A 24985-nucleotide genomic window follows, 5' to 3' on the forward strand; every position below is an offset into this window, starting at 1 on the left:
TGAAAAAAAAACTACTGCTTCTTTCCATCCTGTCTGTTTTATATATTGTGACTTTGTATTCATGAATTCATTTCTATTTTAATGTTTATTTGATGTGTGACTTTAATTTTAAAACACAGCACAGCATTTTACAACACTAACAAATATTTTTAAAAAACAATATTTTTTTCCAAACAATGTGATGGGACTTTCATCAGCATCCCGCTGCTGAGTGCCAGGGAAAGTCATGGCCTACATTGTCCTCCACCGTGTCACACCACCTGCTGGATAATGTGGTATCTAAAAGCCAGTGTGGCTTCAGAAGCAATAAGGGAACTGTTGACATGGTATTTACTCTTCGTCAAATTCAGGAAATGTATATTAAGTTTATGAATCTAACAAAGGTTAGATTAGTGAGGGCCTGTGGGTAATCTTTGTCAACATCATCAGGTCCTTCCATGATGGCCCGCGTTGTGGAAAATGGAGTTATGTCTGACTCCTCGATCTCACACCCTCTCTCTTTAGCCTCAAATTTGCAACAATGCTGTTCACAGCACTCTGCAACAGATGCGGGGATAACCATTCGCTACAGATGCAATGGTCGGTTCTTTGACCTATGGTGTCTCAAAGCCAAAACCAAAGTACTGGAGGCTCTAGTGAGAGACTTCCTCTTTGCAGATAACTGCCCTCGCTGCTCTCAGTAAACCAGATCTGCAAGAACTCGCTAGTTGCTTGTTGTAACAACCCTACGGCACTTGTAACCAGTCATTTTTAACATTTATCTCATATTTTGCAAGAATATTCTTCATTTAAAAGTACAGTAATAAACACATTTGAAAAAACAAATAATAATTTCTTCCTCAAGTGTATATATCAGGGCTGTCAAAATTAACACGTTAACGCAGGATGATTCATTTGTGGAATTAATGCAGGATTTTTTTTCACGCATTAACGCGCTTTCTCACTTTCATTGCGCCACGGGTAGACATGTAGCTTGTGAACATGCAAGGCAAGCAACTGCTTGGGGCCCCGAGCCGATAGGGGCCCCCCGACACTCGGGCTGTTTTTACTGAAATGTATCAAAAATGTGCAGTGATGCCATGGATGCATAATAAAATCTTGCTTCCCTTCATTCCTATGAAGCTGCTCACCCAGCGCATATGCCAAAAAAGTTTTTGACTTCCGCGTTTGTTTCCGGGTTATGGGGCCCATAGACCACGCGCAGTAGTGTCACTACCATAATGCTTCTCAGCTATGTGAACGAGCCATCTGCGTTAACAAGTAGCTCGGTGCGTACATGAACAGCGGAAGGCATGATGGGAGTACGCTAATGGCGTGCGCTAGCGGACTTCATGAATACCGACGTCACGTTAGTTTCGGGTTTAAACCATGGATTTGTAAATTAATGCAAAAACAACGATAGTGAAGTGAGTGAATACAGTAAGCTGAAAAGTACAATGACGTAATTAAAGATTAATGCGATCAATAAAAATAGTTGAAGCGAGTGGGGGATGTTGACTATGAGGTTGTGCGAACAAGGGCGGAGCAACACAGATTTAACCACCTCGACCTCCTCAAAGCCTGGAGGGAGGTGACGGCTGTTTCTCTGGCCACCACTGTGAGATAGAGAGATGAGTTGGGACCGGAGGTGACTAAGTTGAACCGGTCAGTGCCGGTCCCTGTTGACGACTGTCTCTCCCCGGGCCAGAGAGCAGACGTAGCCTTGTTACAGTGGCGGTTTGCCGATGTGTTCTCTCCCCTGCCAGCCTCATACATCGCCACATAGAAACACCCGCGGGCGTGACAGTGCGTTCACGACCCTATCGGCCGCCAGAACACAAGAGGAAAATTGTTTGGGCGGAACTTCAGGCCATGTTGGAGATGGGGTCCTGTGAGATGGGTACAACAGTGACTGGTGTGGCCCCATCGTGGTGGTTCGCAAGTCCAATGGGTCAATACGGTTCTGTGTGGACTACTGTAGGGTCAAATTCGATGCCTGAGCTACTGGCAGATTCCCTTGTCGCTGGAGTCCAGGAAAAAGATGGCCTTCTCCACTCCATATGGTTTGTACCAATTTGTCACACTTCCGTTCGGATTTTCCGGCCACGTTTCAGCCCCTCATTGACCGGGTCCCTGAGGAAGGCGGGGCTCATGGCAAATCCGGGGAAGTGTGTGGTTGGAGGTACAGTATTTGGAGTACCACTTGGCTGGCAGGTATGGCCACAGATACAAAAGACCGCAGCTGTTGCTGCCTGCCCAGTACCCAAGACAAAAAAAAGAGGTCAGGAGGTTTCTGAGGCTGGCCGGTTACTATAGGAGGTTCATTCTGGCTTTCTCAGAGCTGACCAGCCCCCTAACCGACTTGACTCGAAAGGGTGCCTGGTGTTTGAGAGGGTAAAGCAAGCCCTCTGTGGGGAGCCACTTTTAGGCCCACTTTACATTACGCTTTTCGCGGAATTTCCAGCTGTCTGGACGTCGCTGTTGCAACGTATTTAGACACACCGCCTGGAAATCTGGCAGGACACCCGCGGTGCTTACAACTTTCTTCTTTACTTGCTCGACTGTACGATCGTAGCCGGCCTCCCGCATCCGCTGCATTTTGACTGCTGGATGACTCCAGCTTCCTCTGGATATCGTCCTCCGACCAGATACTGATCAGGCACTTGGTTTCGGAGGTGCTCCGCGTACAGCGCCCTCCTTCACCCCCGCCATTTTTTTTTGGAACAAAAGTCCTGCGGTATAAGCTAATCGCCTACACCCTGACCTCCCGCTGTCGCAAGCCCGACATGTCTTTATACGCACTTTGAAGTTGTCTGGGACTCCCGCTGTGTTGTCAGGCGACCACTTCGCAGTTGTCAGGAGAAAATTTGAAGACAGTGGGACTACGATATCGGGAATTCTCTGTACACGGGGGTTCCCGCTGTCCACAGTCCCCATGTCGTGAAAAGCGTAATGTAAAGTGGGCCTTATACACACCAAACTCTTCTCTCCCTTTCATCGTAACAGACAGACGCCTCGAACAGCAGGTTGAGTGACGTTTTACGGGGGGGTCGACCGCCGCGTACTGTACATTATCCGAAAGCTGATTCAGTGGGAGGTGAACTACAGCACGGTGGGAAAAGAGTACTTCGACATACAGTGGGCGGTTGGTGCCCTCCGCTACTATCTCCTGGTGCGCTCATTCACCCTCTGGTTGGACCAAGCCCCGCTCCAATGGCTCCACCACACGACAGATGCCAATGCGTGGACTACTCGTTGGTATCAGGTGTTACAGGAGGGAGGTAGGCAGGGCTAGCAGGCTGACTGGAGCAGGCAAGCACATATTTTGCTGCTGGGTGAAACTCGGTTTCAGTGTGGGTTTCATCTGGACATTTTTCGGATATTACACCAGCCTGTGAGGAGAAGTTTTCCGTTGTGGTGGTTGACTTCGAGTGTTTTTGGACCTCGAAGGCCCGGAGAATACAGACTACGGAACACCGGAGCAACACTCGGACACTGGGGAAGTGGAGGTAGGTCGGGTCGGTGAAAAGCAGCCCTTCTAAACATTGTGTCTGTGATATTTACGATTTAATGTATTCGTTAGATACGTAATGTCGATGATTCAAACCTGATGTGGAGCCACATGTTCGCCCATGTTGTGTGTTTTGTGTTCGAGGAGAACGCTAGTTGTGGCTAACGGTTAGCCTCGGAGCTTTCCATTGTCACAGTGTTGGGCTATATCGGCTAACAGCTAGCGGGGGTACAGCAGTAGAAGGGGGTCAACATTTTCTCTAAATATATCGTATTTACCCTAATATCAGATGCCAAACATTGTTTGCCACGGAGCCTGACCAATAACCACATTATGTGTCTTGTAAATGCTTTTCAAACCCAGGGGACTATTGTCGTCTCGGTATCATGCTAACGCTAAATGCGGTGCCACCCACAGCAGGAGCAGCCTCATTTTCACCGGCCGCTGAGCCCATGGACCTGTCTGTTAGCATGTTAGCATTAGCTTCTCCAGCACAGGGGAATCTCAAAATGTCTCCCTGAACACTTTCATGTTGTAGAATGTTGATTTGTATTAAAATGTAACCAGGGGGACCAGAACAACACAGAAAGCCTTACATAATAACTAATGGTGTACTGTTATGCCAGACACGTGTGTGTGTGATTCATGCACGCGATTTGGGGGCAGTTTGAGGGTAAATAATCCTTAGCTTTGATTGAAATTTAAAACGAACAGTTTAGTTTTACAATTTAAATCGAGTGTTTCCTAATTTTACATCATAACTATTGCCAGACACAGTTCGCAAAGAGATGCAAGAGGGAGATGCAGGTGAAACCAGACGTAATCTGTGACCCGATTGACAAGATGTGATCGCCCTTTTAACACATTTACGTTCACTTAATTCCTTTGCTTCGTTTATTGCGGTTTCAGTCAGCTGTTACAGCGGTAAATGTCTAACACCATGAATTAAAGTAGATGTTGGAGGTAAATCATGTTTCGCTTGATGTAGTTCTGTACTTTTGTTGTAGTTTATTACTTAAGTGTTGTACTTTAATCTTGTTGTATAACAGTGTTCCAGTATTGTGGTACATAGGCAAGGGCATGTCTAACTTGGCAAACAATTTGATATGTAATTATATAATATGAGTCATGGAACATCACTTTTTTTATGAACTGATCTGATACAATCCAGAATGATTTCACAAGTCTTAGTTTACCGTAGACCTTAAAAATAAGAGCAATCCAATTATGTCACTGCATACCTCAGTATAGATGTTTCATAAGAGATTGGATAATCCTTTTTTTTCATTTAATGACAAAAATAACACACCACAGGTTCACAGATTAGACTGATGGAAAGATACATGATAATATGAGCAAAGCAATTGTCATGAGCTGCGGGAGTTGGGCTAGTAGAGTGAGTTCCCAGAAAACCTTTTATGAAAGTTCAAGGGACAGTACTGTAGTTTTCTTGTACTCCAGTGTTAGTTAAATGTGTTGTACTACTGTAGCATTGTCATTCTTCCGTATTGTTGTACCACAGTGTTGTTATGTGATATTTTTAAAATAATACATGTTAACCCATCTACTAGACTTCAAAACTACTACTTAAAGCGCATGTGTCACGGCCTTCACCTTGTGAGTGTCTGACACACTGGTTTACTCCCGATATAAGTCCTGGTAAACAGGTTACGAGGAGTAAGAGCAATTTACCAGAGAAGAACAGGTAGTGTTCAAAGGAGAGGTGAGTCACATGACTCAGGCGTTGCCAGGTGCTGCTGAAGTAAAATGTAAACAGCTGAGAAAGTCCATGACATCACTGTGACGTCAGTCTTGTCTCATCAGGTTGTGATTGTTGAGGCGTGATGGTTTCCTTACTGAGCAGGTGTCACTGGATCGTGTGATGTTCAATAGCTGAAATACTAAAAATCAGTGGAATACATTACAAATACATGCAAATGTTTTGCTTGTTTGCCTCTAATGATTTTATTGGCATCTGGCACATGTTTATATTCTTTTGCTTTCCATTATTCCCCAAGTTGTTGCCACAGTCACAGCAGGCTGTTGTCATTATCAGTCTGTCTGACTTTACAATTAAGTAAGTAAAAGGTTAAATTCCAAGCTGATGCCTTTCAGATATGAAGAGATTCAGTCACGTAAAGCAAATCTTTACAGTACAGTATCTGATCACTGATCCCTAAATTTACTAATTCGGTTCACCAAAGTCTGCAAATCATGTCACATTGGAAATATAATTTCCTTGCCTTTGTCAGAGTTGTGACTGTTTTGTGGATAAAAGCCAAGTTGAAAGTGTAGAAACTTGGCATATCCGATGGTCTCGTTGACAACGTCAAACCAAAGTCCATTCAGAGATGTGGTAATTAAAAGTGAACTTTATCGGCAGAGCTGTATGCCCAGTCAATCTGATTTCACATGTTGTCCGTCACTCAAGAGACGGACACACACATCTCACTCTGCTTAATACTTTTTAGGACAAAAACAGTATTAACAGCAGGAAGGAAAACATAATCTGAAAGAGTGTCTGTTATAAATGCAATATGAATCTGTGTCAGTATGCACAGAGCGTGTAGATTGCCTCCGGTAATCTGTCCTATATGAAGTGCACACGTCTGTCTGTGCTCATCTGTTGTGGGGGTCTCAAGACACATTATACCCCAAAAATATTTGTATACTACCATATTTTTTGAGTTGTCCCATGGGGACAAATAATGTTTTTTGATGTCACTGTAAGTAACTTTCCAGAAAGCCCAGACTTTCCACCCCCTGACTTTTAGAGATCAGCAGCACCCATTATTATAATTATTTTCAGTAATTAACTCAAGCAAGCCAGATATTCAGCACACACATTCAGAAAGAAAACTTTACGTCAGGCCTATGTTAAGAAAAAGTAAAGGCCCCACGAGATTTGTATCTCCCATATCTAATATATTTAAACAATGTGTCTTCGTTAACTAGTTTTCGACAATTAAATCCATGTGCATGTTTACGTTTACAGCAGGTTGTTGTTTAGCAATCACAATGGTGTGTTGCATGTTTTTGGAGCCTATTCAGTTTGACTCTCTTGACTTTGCTCATAAATCCTGGATTAAAACATTTAAATAAAATATAATATTTCACATATTAACAAACAATATAAGGAAAGATAAAAGAAAATGTTTTAAGATTACTTGACCCTTTAGCTGTGTGTGACAGCACGTGATTGCTGACGCTAAATGTAGGAATCGGCATGAGATTAAATTGTGATAAGTTGCAACAGCCAGTCATCATGAAAAGGCCAGTTCTATGTCGGTCCACTGCTGCCTCCATAAGAAAATTCAAATCTGTTATTTTGTAACTTTGACATTTGAAATGTTTAATTAAAGAGACACAAACTTACCACATGAGGCAGTGGTAGATAAGCAGCTCCTGTGTCCCTGTGTGTTGACAAATACTGTCTAATGGTGAGATAAAGCAATGAACATGTTCTTCAGATTCTGCAATACCTTTTGTACCTGATACAACCACAAAAAACCTAGCTGGGTCACACACGTTAATGCATTTATTTTATTGTAATTGATGTCATATTTAAAATGAAATGTACATAATAATCTAATAATTGTGGTTAAAAGATGTTTTAATTAATTTATTCCTGAAAATACTCACATGACCCTTAATGGTCTCTTGTAACGCTCATGACAACATTGATTTATGAGTTGCAGCTGAGCTTTGCATCATCGTAAAAGGTTTTTCCTGTTGTACCCAACTTGACAGATGGTTAATTGAAGCTGCATAAACTGTAACAGCCCAGTATGTCAGCATGTGACAGACCATGTGTTCTGTGTGTGCTTGCATGAATTCGTGTGTCACTGACTCTGAGCTGCTGCCTCTCAGGTGACTGAGCACAGCACAGTCAAATACTGAAGCTTTTCATTAACTGAGGCTGGAAACTTATGTCAAGAGTCTGGTTTAAAATGCTCATTTGTGTTTACTGCTTTACAGATAACAAATGGAGGCGGTTATTAACCACATCACCAATATGACTTGCATTGTCTAATGACAGTGGAAAGCCCAGCGAGTTCGTCAGAATCACAAGTTAGCTAGTCAGAGACTGGGTCTAATTAATTAGTAAGTAGTGTCTAACTGCCCACAGTATCAACTAAACTAGTCAAAGTGTTTTTCCAACACACTTTATTGAAGGGAAGACCTGGCATACCGATGAGCGTGTTCATGATCATTGGTTTGCATCCGTTTCAGGTCTTTGTGTGGAGTTGCATGTTCTCCATTGTGTGAGTGAGTTTTCTCCAGGTTCTTTGGTTTCCTCTCAGGTGTGGAGAGGTTAGATGAATAAAATTGACCGTTGATGTCCAGTATGAAATTACTCCCAAGTGTCTACTTCAAAACTTGTCAGAGCGACTGCTTAACTCTTCATTGTATATTCAAAACTAGTTGGTCTAATAACTAGGGACTGTCCAGTAGACTGGTCTTAGACTAGGTTCATGACAAACCCCTAAAATGTGTTGATAAAAGTCTTCAAAACTAGTCTCTTCTAATCCAGTCTTAAATAGCCTACCTGAGAAATGGTTAGATAAACAAAACTACTAAATGTTTGAGTAACTTGTTTTACTATTTTTTAATTAGTTCATGTATTTTTTTCTTATAAGTACTGTAGTATGATCAGGGTTTTTTCTATGACAATTTCACTATGGGGAGCACATGGTGAGGGAGCAGAGGGAGTAGTGCCCCCCTCCACCCCCCACTCGGTGTGGAGCTTTTGAAAATTTGAGGTAAAATGGGGCATTCTGAGGCTTTTTGAAAGACCATTATGGTGACTCATGAAGTAAGGGCAAGTAACTCAAAATGGGCAAGTTACCACAGGCGCAGAACATTACAGAACTCTGTATTACAGAAAACCTTTACTTTGGGAAGCAGCTGGGGGAGCACATGAACAAGAAACCTCTTTATTGGCAAGAACAATATAACTAGGGATGCACCAAAATGCAAAATTGTTGGCCGAAACCGAAAATCAGGAAACACTTGGCCGAAAACCAAAACTGAAAAACCAAAATAAATTATGCCAATTCTGTATGATTGTTTTTTTTTTTTGTTTGTTTGTTTTTAAATCTAATGTTTTTGTTATGGCGGGGACTGTGTGTATAACATCTTTATTGGCAAGAACATTATCACCATAATAATGACCTATTTGATAGTGTGACTTGGGATTCAATCGGCACCTGGACTCGCTGATTACGTGGACCCCTTGTTCGCCGGTTTAGAAAAATCCCAGCAGATATGGTCTGATCATTTATCAGCCCATGGGGGTTATAAACTAGCAAGCATCATGTATCTTAAAAGGAACCCCGGCTATAAGACTTGTAGTTCTTAAAAGATAAATGTTAGTATCAGTTATAATAAAATGATATAAAAAACCTTCTTGATGTCTTCGTTTTTATAAAATTTGTAAAAATAGTTTAGCTCATAGGTCGCCATTGTTGTTAACGTCGCAATGCACTCTGGGTAGTGAAGTCAAAAGGTTGTACTGGGGGCTTCGGGACCCTGTTGTGACTGTTCAGCATAAACACGTCATCTGTTCAGCTGAGGGGAGAGTGGGACAAAACCGGTGGTGTATGTGCGGCAACTCGGTCTCCATGGTAACCGAGAGGGAGAGTGTTTGTTGTCAAGAGCTCCAATTTTTTGTCAGCAGATGTTCACCGTAAACTATTGTGTGATCAAACTTATTCCACTATCAATAATTTTGGAAATTATTAGCACCCAGAGCTGTCTTGTGCTTTATAGATAATTAGGATATACAGTGAAGCAGCGACTGCAGAAGCGGGTTGTCTGCTCAGGAGAGCATCCATCGTTTCTTGTCTCTGGCGCTTTTTAACGCGAATTTCACTCGCTTCATCCACCCGCTCTGGTGAGGTCTTTTAGCAGCTGTGGTCGACTTTCGATTGGCTTTTATCCCCTTGTTGCCTTTTATCGAAAGGCAACAAGGGAAGTGCTGTGAGTTTACACAGCTTTCCCACTGACAAGAAGAGGAGAAAGGAGATCCGCGGCTGTGTTCTCTACATTTTTCGCCAGAAGTATTTGAGGCTTTTAGTCGACCACAGCTGCTAAATGACCTCACCGGAGCGGGTGGATACAAACGAGACTTAAACCAAATGCCTGTCCGACAATTCTCCCACATAAGGAGCCTAAACGCCCGCGTAAAGCAAGTGAAATTCGCATTAAAAAGCGCCAGAGACGAGAGACGCTGGATGCTCTCCTGAGCAGACAACCCGCGTCTGCAGTCGCCGCTTCACTGTATATCCTAATTATCTATAAAGCACACGACAGCTCTGGATGCTAATAATTTCCCAAATTATTGATATTGGAATAAGTTTGATCAAACAGTAGCTTACCGTGAACATCTGCTGACAAAAATTGGAGCTCTTGACAACAAACACTCTCCCACTCGGTTACCATGGAGACGCAGTTGCCGCACATACACCACCGGTTTTGTCCCACAAAATGCTCGTTTTGTGAAACATTGTCAGTGCTGTCCTCCTCCTGTATGTTTCGCTTGGGCTCAAATTGAAAAGGCTGAACAGATGACATGTTTATGCTGAACAGTCACAACAGGGTCCCGAAGCCCCCAGTATAACCTTTTGACGTCACTACCCAGAGTGCATTGCGACGTTAACAACAATGGCGACCTATGAGTTAAACTATTTTTACAAATTTTATAAAAACGAAGACATCAAGAAGGTTTTTTTATATCAATTTATTATAACTGATACTAAGATTTATCTTTTAAGAACTACAATTCTTATTTTAATAAATTAAAGGGATTAGTAAACTGGGACATGTTTGAAGGAGTTGGTGAAGGTGGTCAGATTCAGAAATGTGGTTTTACAATCGATAATTAACACGAGTTCATCAGATAAATACAGTGATTATATTTATTACGTATGTTGTGATGCTATTCTTTCTTACAGTCTGACACAAATCTTGGGATAATAGGAAATGTAATGTGGAGATGATTTTGTAATTTGATTCTAAATGTTTGATTTAATATGGTCTGTCTGCAGGAGTCTGTCCACCTGGCTGATTGGACCCTGGTGAGCTCCATCCACCATGAACCCTATGAACCAAATGAAGGCTGGACTGGCAAACAACCAACACAGGTATATACACACACATGCACACAAAATTTAAGTGTGTGTTTCCAGAGGCCCGCTAACACAACTCAAGTATAAGGGATTAAGCCAGGTATCTTGGTTATCCTGGCTTAATTTATCTGAAATCCAGTTGTACAAAAGCAGGATAGTGGAAAGCAGGATATGTTATGACATAAGTTTCCATGGAGATTTATCCTGTGGCGTTAGCCTGTTCTGGAGCAGGCTAAGTTCCAGGATTTATTAAATCTCATCCGTCTCAGCCATCAGTCATCACAAATGGACATCAATAGTTATTCTACTGCCCGCTACACAATGTTTTCACATTCAACTATACCCACTGCCATTATCTAAACATGTTATATGCATATTATAGAAAAGGTGAACAGGCGAGGTTACAAGCGAGCTGAGGCGATACTTTGCTGAACTAATATTTTAATTAATTAATTAACTAATGATTCAGTCCACTAAAAACAACTGATTTACAAATCACTGGTCACTTGTTTGTGTGTTGCTTTTAAATGTAGTGCAGTGATGACTCCACCCACCCTGAATAGGTTCTATTTTGTAGTGGAAAACCAACCTAAACTGAGTTGAGGCGAGCTGGGACCATAGGTGGAAAAGTGGCTTTTGACTTTTTGTCCAAGCAGCAGTTAGTTTCTTATAGATACAGTATAATTATCAGCTCATCGTGGAATGCTATGTCAGACTGCTCTCTGTAGTCAAATTCTTGCAATCACATTTGCCCAACTTAAAGTGATATTGTGCGCTCCTCCTGCACCATGTGGTTCTCTGTCTTCTTTCTCTTTTCCATCCATTTTTTTTGCATAAATCAAACTGTATAAATGTCCTTTCATGTTTACTATAATTATGTTTTTGTGTATATAAACCCAGGAAGAAGAGTTTGGGATCTAATAAAATGTGTTTTGCGATCATTTTTCAATGAACACTTTTCACCTCTTCCCAGAAATTCTGTGCATTTTGTGCATATAACTGGGATGTTGTTGTTATGTGTTCAGATCTACTGGTGTCACATAGATTTGCATTAACCATTTGTATTGAGTTAATCTAAGGAGTGTATTGATAAATTTAGCGTGAGCTTATGTAAAAGCTACCCTCCAAGTCGTCGTCTGTAATGTCAATTTCAACATTTTCTTTACAGGCATTCAATTAATACTTAGAATTTTCTGAAGAGTGAGATGTAAGCAGCTGGTAAAACTCACAAACTCACTCACAACACCACTTCGTAAACTTTTTTGTAATTTCTTCTTCCAAAAAAGAGAGGTGGGCTTCAGAAAGTACATTATTATGATTGGCATTAACACAGCTTCTATCCTCAAAGGACATCATTTGAGTCTACATAGTCTAAGTCCCTTAGAACAGCGGTCCCCAACCACCGGGCCGCGGACCGGTACCGGTCCGTGGGTCATTTGGTACCAGACCGCACAAAAAGAATAAATAACTAGAATAAAATAACCTTATTTCCGTTTTATTTATTATCGGGGTCTGAACAATGTTTTATTTTGAAAAATGACCGGATTCCCTCCGTTACATCCGTCTATGACTTACTCTTGACGCATCCCGAGGGACATTGCTGGCCAGAGTGTTTGCAGCGAGAGCAGCTGCAGAGATTTCTCTCAGAAAAGAAGTCCCTGCTGGCAGAACATTTCAGTGACAAGTAGTGAGTCGCAAAACTCGCTTACTTGTGCGACGTATTCAGCCTACACAAAAATTAGTAAATGAACTAATGGCCAAGACCGCAGACTTCACTCACTCGCACTCGTTACTCTCTCTCTCACCCGCTCGCTCGCCCGCGCTCTCGGCACATACTGATTTTGATGAGAAACAAACAAATGCTGAGTGCTGATCAATAGTTTTGTGCAAGCAAATTAAGGTCCCAACTCTTGTCCCAAATATGACAGGCTTCACTTAGCAATTGGAACAAATATATAAACATTAATGAAACGTTTACAGCTGTTTTGTGTATCTTATTTTGAAGGCACGTTTAAGTGTTACCATAGCGACCAGAGAGCGTTAGGGGGCCGGTCCGTGAAAATATTTCCTGACATTAAACCGGTCCGTGGAGCAAAAAAGGTTGGGGAGCGCTGCCTTAGAAAACCATAGTTTAGGTGTTGCATCTGCTCTTCCTGGTACAAAGAACTGGTTACCCCAAATGGGGCTGAATTGGGATCAGTCCTATATTTTACTTCGGCTGGAACTGTAATGTTTATTCTCTCCCTATGTTTCTGCAGCGATGGTTCGTACTCCTATGACCCCACCAGCTGGCAGCAACCTACCAACCAGCCTCCTGGATCCCTCTCTGTAGTAACCACTGTCTGGGGAGTCACCAATCCCTCGGCGAGTCAGGTATGACATCCCTAAACATGGATGAAATTCTGGGCCAGAATGTATTAATGAGGGCGCAAACTTTTTCAGTGGTGGCAGAATAATTTGTGTTTACTGGCCTAAATCACGGGATTACTGCTACAAAACATAACCTCTCCCCTTGAGCTAGTGCTCGCACACACAATTCAGTTTGACTTGATTATCTTTTCTTTTTCTTTTTTTTAACTCTAGTTTTTATTTTTATTTTAGATAACGAAAATGTTCTTTCAATTGTCATTTTTGTTTGTTTTCATTAACAATAATAACCTTGCTCCTGGTGTCTATTCTCATCTCTGCATTGGGTGTGAATTCACCATAAGAACTGGGATGTGACGTGTGTGTTTCTCTGTCTGTCAGGGTCTGGGTGGAGGGGTGATGGGGCCCGGGGCCAACCATGGTGGAGGACCCATGATGCAGGGCCCAGGGGGTCCGGGTATGGCTGGTGGACCTGGTGGCTACATGGGCCAGCAAGGCTATGGAGAGCCCAACAAAGGGTACATGAACCAGGGCATGTATAGCCGGTCGACTGGTGGCTATGCTGGAGGACCAGGGGGCTACACAGGGAGGTGAGTTTGTTTATCTGATACTATATAAGTTAAAGATTTAGTTTGGTTACTATAACACATTACAACTGTTCAGTTGTCTTCTGGCTGCATGGTGTGGCTGACTTTACAGACTTAACTAAATTGATCAAGTTGATAACCGTACCCAAACCGTCATATGTATCGTGTCTGTGTGCAGTTACCCATCCAACCCAGGTGGCTCTCGAGGCTCCGCTGACTTCACTCAGGCTGCTGCTGCCGCTGTTGCTGCTGCTGCTGCCACAGCGACTGCCACTGCCACGGCAACAGTTGCCGCCATTCAGGAGAAACAAAACCAAGAGATGAACTATGGACAGGTGAGGGAGGAGGGCCACTAATAATGCAGTTATGCCTCTATCTTCTACATGAGTTACCAGGTGGTCATTCAGTTCTATGTTGCTTCAAGAAACTAAAAGTGAGATGATCCATTTAAATATAAGTGTCAAACAAGTGAGCCTGTAGCAAACAAAAAGGTCATTATAGAAGAGTTGGTAGGAGTGCTGCCAATGTCCAAACCACTGGTGCTCTTATAGGGTGAGACTATCTAAAGAAATAGATGCTTCATGCCAAGTAAGGTTCTTGCTTAAACGCAAAGTCAAAGTACTTGCAGACAAGTTATTGTTTTGTAAATGTTTGCTTTTTGTGTCCATGTGCCTGCAGATGGGAGGCCCAGCCTACAATAATCAGTTCATGCAGCACTCTGGCCCCCGTGGCCCCCCCAGTATGGCTACCGGAGGTATGGGGCCAGGTCCAGGAGGACCTTCCAGGGTCCCCCCCTCAATGGGACCCATGTATGGATCTGGAGGGGGCCCCCAGAGAGTCCCCCAGCACCCAAACTATGGTCCTGGACCACAGCAGGGTCACCTGAGGCCCCCCCAGGGCCTTAAACGGCCCTACAGCTCTGAGGTGAGAGTCAAGAGGTTTAGCTCTACAGTGAAACCCATTTATCAGATTAAATTCATAATAAACCTCAGTAAGTCGGATAAGGTTAGTATCAAACTTTTTCAAATTGAACATCACTAAAAATGTACCGTTCAACATTTTTATCCCTGTCTCAGTCATTTCAAGGAATGCCTCAGCAGTACGGCGTTCCTGTTGGCTCCAGTGTGAATGTCATGTCGGGTCCTGGTGGCGCTGGTGGTGCAATGGTGGGTTCAGGTGGAGGTGGTCATCCTGGGTCTGGTCCATTCTCTGGACCAAACATGCAGTACCACCCAGGTAAGATGGTGGCAGGTTGAACACTGGAAGAAGCTCACTGCAGATTTATTACATATTTTTGATATAAAAAAAAAAACGTTTCTCTTTTCTGTCTGTTTACCTCTAGGTCCTGGTGGTCCAGGCCCTGCCCCCCAGCGTTCTGGCTCTTCCCCCTCCTACCAGAGCCATAAAATGTCCCTACCACAGTACCCCCCCTCTGGACCCCCCAACTCGCAGTATTACAAGGTGAATAATCTTATGCTGGAACATATCTCTGTGTGTGTATTTGTACTTGATAACAACTTAAAAGCATGACTTAAGTTCTCTGTTCTGCACCAGGACCAGTTAAATGGTCAGAGTGGAGGTTTAAACACTCTGACAGGAGGAGGTGCTGGAGGTGTCTACAACTCCTTTAACCAGCCTTCTGGGGTAAGAAGTTCTTTTTGTGTGTTTGTTGCAAATTAACACTGGAAGTTCAAATGAATGGTTTAAATTTTAAATACACATTAATCGTTTCTCTTTCTTTCAGCCTGGTCGAGGATTGCCAGGTTACCCGTCCTCCCCAGTACCCGGTAACCCAACTCCTCCCATCACCCCCAGCAGCTCCATGGCCCCGCCCTACATGTCACCTGGCAACAGTGACATCAAACCACCACCCTCTTCCTTCCTGCCTGACATCAAACCCAACATGGCCAACCTGGTACCACCCCCACCTACAGGTACTCTACACAAACACAGAGAATGTCTTGAATATAAGCATTCAGATTGACAACAGTGTAAATCACTTTATCAGTGATGTAATCAAATCATTGTAAAAAATAATCATATTATCTTTGGTTTCACTTTTTGTGTAAATGTTTTACTCATTATCTCAGTTTGTATGAAACAGTCACATTACTCAAATGCTCATTTTAATGTGATATCACAGCCAAGTGGCCATGTTGACTTCCTGTTAACAGGTAACCCCAGCGATGAACTGCGGCTGACTTTCCCTGTGCGTGACGGTGTGGTCCTCGAGCCCTTCAGGTTAGAGCACAACCTGGCTGTGAGCAACCATGTCTTCCAGCTGCGAGACTCTGTCTATAAAACGCTTATCATGAGGTAAGAACGGACTGATGATGCCCTTTGCCATGCTTCTTATTTATCTCGTCCATATATGAATGTTGATGTATGTATGTATGTATGTATGTATCAGGCCAGATTTGGAGCTCCAGTTTAAGTGTTACCACCACGAGGATCGACAGATGAACACAAACTGGCCCGCCTCTGTCCAGGTCTGACACGGTTATTCTGCTGATTCTCAGTACGTCATCACCAATGCATGACGCACGTTTATTTACCCGTCTTGTGTCTTTCAAAGGTGAGCGTGAATGCGACCCCTCTCACCATCGAGCGAGGTGACAACAAAACTTCCCATAAGCCTTTGTATCTGAAGCAGGTGTGTCAGGCAGGAAGGAACACCATCCAGATCACAGTCACGGCCTGCTGCTGTGTAAGAACACACACACGGACACAAAACACAAAACACAGAGCACATGGATGCTTACCCTCAGAGAAAACATGGCTACAAGACCGACACAACGATTGTTTGTTGCACAACCCAATAAAGCGGCTTGCAGCCTTTGAACGACCTGGCTGCCTCCACAGTTAAGCAAACACGGCAAGCTGCAGCTATGTGTCAGACATGCCAAATGTTACCAAACATAAAAATCCTCACTACCCCTCTCAAGAAGTCTAGAAGAGAGGAGAAGAAAACAGTGCTACGCCTGTCTCTAAACTTTGGCAACCATGCATGATGTTTTGAATTGGGATTGGAGTAACCTTTTTAAAATGCCAAAGGTTTTCTCGGTTTACTTTGGTTAATTCTTGTGAAATTATAGAATTAAGCCAGTATAGAGCCTTTTGTTAAGAGGCTGACATCTGTATGTATAGTTCCCTCTTGCAGCCATGTTTTCAATGTCTCGGGCTGGGTCTCGTAGCAGGGGGTGCACACAGCGCAATCACTGCTAACTATATGTCGGAACATTATACAACTTGAGAATACCCAAAATAACCCTTAAATTCCCCCCTCTCTGCAGTCTCACCTGTTCGTCCTCCAGTTGGTCCATCGTCCATCGGTTCGCTCAGTGCTGCAAGGTCTGATGAAGAAGAGGCTGCTGCCTGCCGAGCATTGTGTCACCAAGAGTGAGTCATCTGTGGTTCTTAATTACTCCTGTAAAAACATTGTCATGAATTTATGTCAAGAAGAAAGAAACTCTGTTTGTGACTCTAAACCACCTCCCTCCCTGTCTCTGTCACTCAGTAAAAAGGAACTTCAGCAGCGGGTCGATTCCAGGGACTCCCGGGTTAAATGGAGAGGACGGAGTGGAGCAGACAGCCATCAGAGTCTCATTAAAATGTCCCATCACTTTCCGTCGCATCCAGCTGCCTGCCAGAGGTCACGACTGCAGACACATACAGGTCTGAGCACCTGCCAATCATGGCAGCCCACTCACTGTGATGTCATAGGGAAAACCGGTTTTCTGTGAGATACTGATGCTTCGTGTGCGTGTGTGTGTCTTACAGTGTTTTGACCTGGAGTCGTACCTGCAGCTCAACTGTGAGAGAGGAACCTGGAGGTGCCCTGTGTGCAAGTATGTACAACAAACACTTGGTGTACAGTATTGGTCATACATTATTTCCTCTGTAACATGTTGTTTGTGTGCAGTAAAACAGCTCTGTTGGAAGGTCTGGAGGTTGATCAGTACATGCTGGGAATCCTCATCTACGTTCAAAAGTAAGATTTTTTTAAAGTTTTTTTTGTAGTGATTCAACACCCATGGACGTCTTTCTTTTCGCTGCAATTGGAAGAGATACAATTGTCATTTATTTTGGGGTCAAATTACTCTGCAATAGATGTTGTTTATTATGAGATTACACTCTGACTTGCTGTTATGTAAACATGACACCAGGGTGAAAGGGGTAATCAAGTCTAGATGTGAAGTCTGCACCTTTTTCAGTGTGACATTGTGACACTGTTCAGGCAGTGATTGAAAATGATTCAATATGAAAGACTGAAGTTGATGATATAAAAGTGTAACACCACTGTGACATGATGTGCTGTCTATTGCATGTTGTCCTGTTGTGTTTTGCACATGTTGGTTGTGTATGGCTTTCAAATATGTCTCACTGGAGTAAAAAAAAAGACAAACTCCTACTCTTACAGTGAGACGAGAGTCATTTGCCATTTTTTAATGAGTATAACCATGTTTTAAAACCTCAAGCATTCCAGCTAACTTTTAATTTTCCCTTCCACTACGTTTTCAAATATATAATATTATATCAAACAATTTCCTCCGGGATAATAAAAGTATTCTGATTCTTATATAAGATATATAATACCACTTCACAGTTTTCAAACTTGATTAAGTGTGTGTAATGCTACTTTTGATATTGTTTTTGGATAAGAAATGTAGGAATGCAACCAATATGTCACTAAAAGAGCCGCAACAGTGGGTTCACGCTTAGAAAAAAAAAGAAAACGTGTGGGTAAAGGACTGAAATTGCATGCTTAACCTACTGTAAAGTGTTCCATTGTCACTTAAATAAAGTTAACAACCTGATCAGACCAGAAGCCAATTTGTTATGGTCCAGTTCTGCTATCACAGGACACAAGGGATGTCTGGATCTGGATGAACGCATTGTTAAACTTTAACTTGATGTCAGACCTGTAACACTTCACTCCCTGCTCCTCCTTTTCCTTCTCCTCTTTCTCAGCTCGGAGTATGAGGAGATCACCATCGATCCAGTGTGCAGTTGGAAACCTGTCCCTGTGAAGCCAGACATCCATGTGAAGGAAGAGTCCGACGGCCCTGTGCTAAAACGTTGCAGGACGCTCAGCCCCAGTCACATGGTCCTGCCCAGCGTAATGGAAATGATCGCATCGCTCGGCCCCGCCCCCTCCTCCTCTACCAACTCAGCAGCCTCCTCCTCCCCGATGCCCTATTCCTCCCTGCCTTCAGGGGGAAGCAATAACAGCAGCAACACCCCTGACTACCCTGGACCAGGTAGGCAACACCCAGGTAATGAATGAAACACACGTAGGTGGTAATCAACAGGTTATTATTAGTAATCAATGGGAGGCCTGTCATAAAATTGTGTTTCTTCAGCATTGTCTTGTCTCTGTCTCCATCAGCTCCATCCTATTCTGCACAGTCAGGGAGTTTCTCTGACTTCAGTGGTCCTGGGACTCCTGGGGTTGGAGGAGACTTCTCCTCCCCTGGTCCTCCACCTCTCTCCTACCAGTCGGAACTCTCCAGTGCCCTCCTCACCCCTGACAAGCCTCCCCCACACCCACTGGCAGGACAGGTGAGGACACTCATCTTTTACTCATTCAAAGAAGAAGGAAGAATCACTTTAACTTCTCTGCCTCCCTGGCTTTTCCTTCCTAACTTTCTCTTCTTCCCTCTCTCAGATCTCAGTCTCAGGCCACCTGGACTCCTCTCCCCATGGTGGTCCTCTCACCCAGCAGTCGCAGGCTCACCCTGGCAACTCCCAATTGGGGGGCGGCAACTCAATGATGCAGCGCAGCAACCAGAACCCCCGTCTCCAAGGCGACAGCACCTTTGGACTTGGGGGGTCTGCAGACGTTTCAGAACCTTCTCTGGATGTAAGTAGAACCCAGACGTAGAACCTAATGTATTTTTCGTCTTTCTTGTTGTGTCCCCGTCTCTACTTCTGTTCCATATACTACAAGATATTAAGATTTACTTTTGAGTAGTGCTGTCAGTTATACGCGTTATTAACAGCGTTAACGCGAACCCATTTTAACAGCGCACATTTTTTTATCGCACGATTAACGCTCTTTCTGGCCGAGCAAACTTTGTAGTTGTTTTCACATGCTGTTGCAGCAACTAGTAACGTTAGAACAACTACAACACCACACCGGATCTAGCTAGACCGGAAACAAAACGACAGACGCACTGCACGAGCCGGCCAAAGAGTAGTTGGCTTAAACGTTGCGTTTTGAGTGGATGGCGAGCGATGTGATTTTCTCCGTTAGTTCCTTCAGCTCGGATTAGCTCGCTACGGCAACAACACATTAAACCACAGGACTTTGTCTGCGTTGAAAAACGTCTCTTTATTCACAGCCTCTCTTATTATTGTGCCGCTCTCACAATGAGAGGAATAACTCAAAATATGCAGAGTGACAGAGATATTCACCTGCTGCTCACTAATGTTAACATATGGAACACATTACTTCCTGCTTCACCTACGCACCTCTCTGACGTCACACGCTACACACAGTACACAAACTTCTCATAACTCCTACAGCACACACACACACACAGCTCCACACACACACACCAGGTGTAGCCTGTAACATAGATTAGTTTGTGTCTGCCAGGCTGGTTCAGTCTGTAGAATAAGATGTGTAATAATAATTCATCTAAAATTATATTTTGGCTTGAATAAATATTGCGTCTTGATATTGCAGTAACCTGTATTGCGATTTAGATAAATTTCAATTAATTGTTCAGCCCTACACTACGGTATATGCCAAAATATGCAAATAACATTTACACAAAGCAAGCCAATCCACTTTTCTATGTTGATAAGAGTATTAAAATGAGGAAAAATAATGGTACAAAAAGAAATCAAGGGACATTTAGAATAGACTTGTGGCCAGTGAATATGCCTTCACTGGCCATTTATCATACAACACTGCCACCTGATGAGTTACTAGAAAACGTATATTCATTTCAGAGGTCAGAATCTGGGTTTCAGTGGTGATGCTTTACGTACGCATCGTGAATAACGTACAGGTGGAAAAAGTACTAAAATATTGTACTCAAGTAAAAGTACCAATATTTTTGATGAAATATTACTCAAGTATAAGTAAAAGTAGTTCATTTGTAATGTACTTTAAGTAAAAGTTACTTAGTTACTTTGCGTGGGTTGTGAGGGTAGTAGAAATATGACAAGGGGTTAGAAATCCAAAACTAATTCACTTTTGGCGCACGCCCTCTATGTTGACGCGCCAGTGCTGGTGCTAATCACATCATTATTTGTCTTGTTCTGCTGTGTATTTCCCTCTGTAGGTCTTCATTGTGCTGAATTTTTATTTTTACTCAGTAACAGATAGGCTTCATAAAGTAACTAAGTACAATATTTGAGTCAATACATACTCAAGTAAAATACAAAATCCTGATTTTAAATTGTACTTAAAAAATACAAAATACGCAAAAGTATTCAATACAGTAACTTGAGTAAATGTATTTCTTTACTTTCCCCCTCTGATAATGTAACTTTTACTTGATGTCAATAGTTTGAAAATGGACTTACTATCCACCGTAATGAATTAGTTCACTTTAATGTGTTTGTTTCTACAGTTGCTTCCCGAGCTGACCAACCCAGACGAGCTGCTGTCCTACCTCGGACCTCCGGACCTCCCCAGTAACAACAACGACGACCTGCTGTCCCTGTTTGAGAACAACTGACCACACACACTCATACAAAAAACACTTGCACACCTCGAGAATTTAAACAGACTTAACTGTAAAATACAAACTTTGTCTCCAAGTGTCGGTCCAACATGGCCGCCGCCACAGGATGAAGTGAATGATGAAAAGGAAATGAAAAAAAAAAACTTTTGAACATGAAAACTCTTTGATGTGTGACTGTGAATTTGATGGTAACTTTATTTTATTGTTTTTTATTCTCGGTAACTGTATTTCTTTGCTTAATCCTTCATTCCCTGTAGCTGATGGGCTCACTGTTCACTGGCAGCCACTACAAACTATTTGAAGATAGTGTGGGTGTTTTAATCGCAGATCACATTCACCATCACTGCTGAGTGATTTCCATATTAGTTAGTTTCTGTTCAATTATTTTTAATGTGGTGATATTGTTTGATTGTGGATGTTCAGCGGTGATGACGAGCAAATATGATCTGTGGTTGATGAGCTAAACCAGCAGCATGGTCTCTAAAAAACAGAATATTTCTGGTCCACATGAGTTTTAAATGTAACAGTATAAATAGATGAAGATGAGCTTTAAAAAAAAAAGTCTGTGTCTGTTTACACAGACGTGTCTTTTGTCATTCCCCTGATATGTGGATAGACTGAAGGGAGCATTAACAAAGAGGAAGTGTTTACTTTGCTTGAAGTTTTGTACAATTGAAAATACAAACTGGATCACATCGTTTTAAAAAACCAAACTGATTTCTTACAGGAAATTGGGTTTGATTACCAGCCCCTGCAGAGACTGTTATCTGTGTTTGCACAGTCCAACACTGGGCACAAATACTCTGTGGAGAATGTGGTAGAAGTTGAGCAAAGAACATCTTTTCAAGCAGCAGCCAGTCAAATCTCTAAATGAAAAGACTTCTTCATGTTGCTGCCATTTTGGTCCAAGGGTTACTCATCGAAGCTAGATGCATTACCATCACATGGGTGACTGTGTTGTATCAATGGCAAGTATTTCAATGAAGTCGATCGTAACAGAAACTGCTCTGATCCAAAAGCCACACTGAAAAGTTTGAACTGGGCAAAGGTACCGTTCTAAAATAGTTTTAAAAGCATCAATGGAATCTCAGATGTGGAACTTTTTGCCTGGAGTGCTGTTGGCTCAGGTTTGGTACAACAAACTCCGTAACATTAAGAGGATCAGGGAAAAAGTAATTGCTGTGTTGTTTGGTCATTTCCTCCAACTGTCGACACAGGTTGTGTATGTGATGGTAAACGATTTCATCCTCATGCTTATCATTATTCTGTATGTTGTAAAGTGACTAGAGTCCAGACAGTTGTGATGTCTCCATGTCCCAGTGGCTTCTGGAAAGAATACACACTGTACATGGTCACTCTGTATGATCCAGTAATGATGCTAATAACAACGATAATAATAATAACCTTTGTAATTTAATAAACACACTGTAAAGACAGACTGAAGAGCCTGTGGTGATTCAATGAAGTAAAAGGGCTGTGATTGATACCTCTACAGGTGAACACTGCCATTTCTCCCAGAAAGTAAACTAGTTGTCATATCACATGTGGGCTGTTGGATTCATCTGTCTCCCGTCTGCTCTCAAGAACTATGATTGTATTCTTGTTCATTAGGGTGAACTGACCCTTTAACCGACTGCTCAATCTGGCTTTTTTCTTGTTTGTATTGGAAACCTGCACTGCCTGGAAAGGGCGTGCACCACGTCCTTCAATGATCATCTAGCCATGGGTCATCAAAGGACATTAAATGTCAGCGATCGATAACACACCCCCCCCCCCCACTATCACAGCCACGCCCTTCTTTTTAATCCGGCTCTCCTTTCTCAGCAGCTTCCTGTGGAAACGATTAAGTCACATTGCATACGTGTGAGTCTTTCTGGTTCAGGACTGTAATTGTCTGCAGTTGTCAGTCTGTTTTGAGAGGAACCATAGCAATTAAATGCATAGTTCAGGTTGTGCGCACTGACGACATGGACCAACAGGTTTTAGCCGTGCAACAAAAGTCTGTTTTAATAAATCCTATATGCTCACTGAAGTCTATATAGTCAGAATACTTTTGGCGCTAACCACTTTTTCCAAATGGAAATACTATGTTCTGTAGTGTTTGCATTACAGCACACACTGCTTCATCTATCATTAAGGTCAAATGTGTTCTGTGGTGAACTGGAAACAGAACCAGTTCAAGAACCATAGCTAATTTGGTGAAAAGGGGCTCAGACCAGAGGGGCTCAGACCAGAGGGGCCCAGGAAAACCAACCCACAGGTCGTTTAACACTACGCTGAACTTAGCCTGCGATTCGCCAGCTTCCGATTCGGCACTTAAGGGGAAATTAACTTAATCCGCAGTGCGACTCAAAACCACCAGGGAGGCTCTCATCTCAAAGCCTCCCTGGTGGCTTTGAGATGAGAGTTGCACTGCAAGTCAAATAGTTCCATCCGAAGCACAGGAGAGGCATCTTGCACATCGAAGGAGAAGGGGTCAACAAAAATGTGAAACTTGGCTCTGGGTGTCTTAAAGTCTGCAAACCTGTGATCAAATTATTTGTGTAGCTTCTTATAATGGCATTAACATACTTACCACGTTTTTCTGAGAGAGCTGGGCTTTCCATAAAATAACTTTCGTGGAAAATGCTGGAGCATGGTCCAGCATCCAGCGTCCCTCAGACCGCCAAGGCCGCGTGTCTGAGACTAGAAGGTGCGCTCGATTTGCTTACCCAACTGTCCAGGAATTACATTAATATTAATTCGTGCGCATGTTATACTTATTTCATGACCACGAATTATTATTTCGTTCGCACATTATAGCTATTTCGTGTCCACAATTATTATTGTTTTTATTAAACGTTATTTTACCATGTCATGTCCGAGGCTCCGTACAGTTGTATACAGACGCTGCAAACCACTGTGGGGTGGGTTCACTTCTGAAACATCTTCAAATGTTTGTAAACGCGCTTCACTGTGACAGGACATGGTTCAGGTGTCTAACGTGTTCGTTAAAGTGACGTCACGTTACATCTCTGACCTCTTCTTCAAAATCGGATGCTAGTATTTTATTCCCTCCAGGACGGACCGCGCCCTGACCGCATGCGTGCGTGCGCGCTCACACACAGGTTTGCGCAACTATCCTTTTAAGGACACTGCATTGATTCCATTCATTTGGGCAGCCTGACCAAAGTATAATGCATAACGTTAACCAGCTAATGTGTAACCTATCCACACATTAGCCCTAAACTTACGCAGTCCCTCAGAAATGAGGTTCTGCCACGTTAAAAGCAGGTTTTTGGTTTCAATGAGGACTAGGACTACTCGACGTTGTGTGTGTGTGTGTGTGTGTGTTACGACGCACGCCATGACTGCAGAAGTTGACGTTCAATCACCGGATTGGTCGTCCAGGCTGCCTGTCATCTCTGGCGCGTGCTGCGCTAAAAGTCGTGAGGTGGTCGTTTAGTACCCGGTCATCGAAAGGGGGCGGTGCTACGCGTGGCAAACAACGGAAACAACCAAACTCTGTTGTAACGGACCACTTCGGTAATATAATCAAACACACCTTGAGATGCCAACATCCGCTCACAGTCATATGGAACGCGAGCGTCGGCTGTCCTGGCTGCTGATTCGCTGAGAGTACCGGCGATCAAATGCCATCGCGTTGCTGATTGGCTCACTGTGGTTTAAACCCCTCCCACCTGTCTTATATAAATTGTAACCAGACTATAA

At 42.9% G+C, this 24985-nt stretch overlaps 1 protein-coding gene across 1 annotated transcript; it reads left to right on the plus strand.

Annotated features, from left to right (window-relative positions):
* The first annotated feature begins 3394 nt into the window (after window positions 1-3394).
* On the plus strand, window positions 3395-22594 carry LOC310940404 (zinc finger MIZ domain-containing protein 2-like). The gene is made up of 21 exons (XM_083905359.1): window positions 3395-3488; window positions 10540-10635; window positions 12879-12993; window positions 13369-13577; window positions 13753-13909; window positions 14253-14498; window positions 14651-14810; window positions 14917-15035; window positions 15129-15218; window positions 15319-15508; window positions 15749-15890; window positions 15985-16063; window positions 16150-16281; window positions 16868-16973; window positions 17092-17249; window positions 17355-17422; window positions 17497-17565; window positions 18546-18835; window positions 18964-19136; window positions 19243-19437; window positions 21161-22594. The coding sequence occupies exons 2-21, from the start codon at window positions 10586-10588 to the stop codon at window positions 21266-21268; spliced, it is 2856 nt and encodes a 951-aa protein (XP_083761485.1). The 5' UTR covers window positions 3395-3488; window positions 10540-10585; the 3' UTR covers window positions 21269-22594.
* Window positions 22595-24985: the final 2391 nt, after the last annotated feature.

The sequence above is a fragment of the Microchirus variegatus genome, assembly GCF_963457635.1.
Source record: "Microchirus variegatus genome assembly, chromosome: 18".
NCBI classification, from domain to species: Eukaryota; Metazoa; Chordata; class Actinopteri; order Pleuronectiformes; family Soleidae; genus Microchirus; species Microchirus variegatus.